This window comes from Arachis duranensis, chromosome 6 (genome assembly GCF_000817695.3).
Source record: "Arachis duranensis cultivar V14167 chromosome 6, aradu.V14167.gnm2.J7QH, whole genome shotgun sequence".
Classification (NCBI taxonomy): Eukaryota; Viridiplantae; Streptophyta; class Magnoliopsida; order Fabales; family Fabaceae; genus Arachis; species Arachis duranensis.
In genome coordinates, this window is record NC_029777.3 from 16,380,032 (window position 1) to 16,382,677 (window position 2,646).

Genomic DNA, 2,646 nt, shown 5'->3' on the forward strand with positions numbered 1-2,646 from the left:
ATTATTTAATACTATTATTTACTATATGAAAATGTAAATATTATATAAGCATTTATATTACGTTATGAAAAATAATATAAGAGTGTCAAAATGCACAAATTGGGATGAAATTCATGTAGTGTATATTTTATATTTTTTAATATCACATAATGGATGTATTAAAATAATTCTAGAACACCACATTCCCATTTATACATATAATTTATTTCTCATTTTTTTCAACTAAATTATCATGTTAATTAAGAATGTGATTGAATTGATTATTTTGGTCCATATCAACCTTTCTGGGGTCCATATACGTATGTGATTGAATTATTTAATATTAAATATAATATCCACTATCAACTATTTCCACCTTTTATGTTCTATAAATTGGCACTTCAATTACTTCACTACTTCCCTTTCCCCTTTCTTCCTCTTCTCCCATATAGATTTAATAATTTGTGCTATCATCATTTCTCTCCTTTTCCCTTCTTGTGCCTTTTGTTTTCATCTTTGAATTCAGTCCACAACCCATTTGGTTAATTAATTAATTAATTAATTAATTAATTAATTATTAATTAAAAGGGTTAATATAATTTTCATGAATTCTCTTCTATTGTTCCTCCCTTATTTTTCAGCAGAAAGTTTTCATTTTCTTTGAAACTTGATGCTGAATTATTCTTGTTTGTTCATGTTTGACATTCATGTCTCCAGTTCTTAGTGAAATCCTTCGTTCCGGTTTTATGATAAATTCCTCTCTAAGGCGTAGAACTCATCTTGTTCAATCTTTCTCTGTTGTCTTCCTTTATTGGTTCTATGTTTTCTCGTAAATCTCCTAACGCCATTGCAACATTATATTATATCATTATTATAAGCTAGTAATAAATAACATATTATCATTGTAAGTTAAGTATATTAGTCATTAATTGTCCATGTTTGTTCAAAGTCCCTTTGTTAGTATTGTATCTCCTTGAAATCTATTTTTATTTTTGAACAAAGTAAAAAAAATTACATAGATCTTTTTTATTTATATTAAAATCAAGATAATTTGATCGGCGACCGATCAAAAGATACTAGAATTAATTTTGCTGAACATATTCTGATCATGGCCTCATCGAGTGGAAACTCGTCTACATCCACCAAATTTTGTGGCTCTGAAGAAGATTTGCAACTTCTGATGGATCAAAAGAAGAGGAAGAGAAAGCAGTCGAACCGCGAATCCGCGAGGAGATCTAGAATGAGGAAGCAAAAGCACTTGGATGACTTAGTTGCTGAAGTTGAGAAGCTTAAAAAGGAGAACAATGAAATCCTTACCGGAGTTAAGATCACAACACAAAAGTTTCTGAATATTGAGGGAGAAAATTCCATCTTAAGGGTCCAAATGAGTGAACTTACCAAAAGGCTTGAATCACTCAATCATATGCTTAGCTTCTTCAACAACAATAACAACACCATCACAAGCACTAGTACAATTTTTGATAGTGAATTCTACCATGATTATAATTTCATGAATCATCATCACATTAACATGTGCCTTAACCAACCCATCATGGCATCTTCAAATCACATGTTTGAGTGGTGAGTTATGAGATGAGACTCTAATAAAAAAAAAGGTGCTTGATTGAATGATTGATTATTGTACTAGTCTTTGTTGGAGTTGAGTCATCATATGGTGGAATTATTGAGTGAGGGGGGTGAATATTAGTTCCTGGCTAGGGTGAGGCACTAATAATTATATATATTAAGATATTATTATATTAAGTGGAAGAAGTTGCAAGAGGTGTTTTTTTTTAATTCATTTTGTTTCGTGCACAAAAACATTTTTTCCTTTTTTGAAAAAATGTGTTTTTATTTAATGTACGAAATAAAAATAGGTTTTATTTTTAAATAAAATAAACATATATTTTAAAATAAAAAATATTATATGCACACAAAAAATAGTCATATGTATTTGTATTATTTAACTCATTTTTAATATATATTTTATATTTATCTTTAATTTTAATGTCCATATAATATGATTTGTTTTTTTTTTTTCTTCTAAGACCCACTACTTAGGGGTCCACTTAATTAGGCTCCAAAAACATATGCCTAAATTAATTAGGCTTTGGTGTAAGTGAGAGTGGGGCATAAGCTATAAAGGAACAAAACTTGTAATAAAAAATGTGTAGTATTTAACAAAAAAATGTGTAGGGGTTTAAATTTCAATATTATTTTAAGAGTGTATATGAATTTCATCTATTCATTTGATTTGAACAAATTTATTATCTGATCAATCTGACCTACGAAAAAAAATTGCATACACAAGAAAGAATTTAAAATTTTGATATTTGCTTAAACACATAAGTAAATTAATTATTCGATCAATTTAAATTTGTTAATAAAATAGTACATATAGTTCAATTTAAGCAAATTATGTTTAAATGTAATTCAAATGAAACAAAAAAGATGGATCCAAATTACAAATAAGGAGTAAACGTTGTTCTTTTCCAATCACTCAAAACATACAAATCTTGTCTCTCAGGTGCAGATGTAATTTATTTCTTTTAAGACAATTTTCTTTCTTCAACTACCGATATTTAGAATTTATTTTGAGCTTTTACACCAACAGAATAACTCCAATAATATTTAATTTCTTACACTTTTTTTTTTTTTGGTGAAAAA

The 2,646-nt window shown here is 27.7% G+C and overlaps 1 protein-coding gene across 1 annotated transcript; it reads left to right on the top strand.

The window, feature by feature from the left end:
* The first annotated feature begins 544 nt into the window (after positions 1-544).
* Positions 545-1,584, top strand: LOC107493118 (bZIP transcription factor 11). Its single transcript, XM_016114195.3, has one exon. It carries the CDS (start codon positions 1,088-1,090, stop codon positions 1,562-1,564), a length of 477 nt encoding a protein of 158 aa, XP_015969681.1. The 5' UTR covers positions 545-1,087; the 3' UTR covers positions 1,565-1,584.
* Positions 1,585-2,646: the final 1,062 nt, after the last annotated feature.

Excerpts from the sequence above, each read along its gene's own strand:
- LOC107493118 (XM_016114195.3), top strand. The coding sequence starts at position 1,088 with ATGGCCTCATCGAGTGGAAACTCGTCTACATCCACCAAATTTTGTGGC.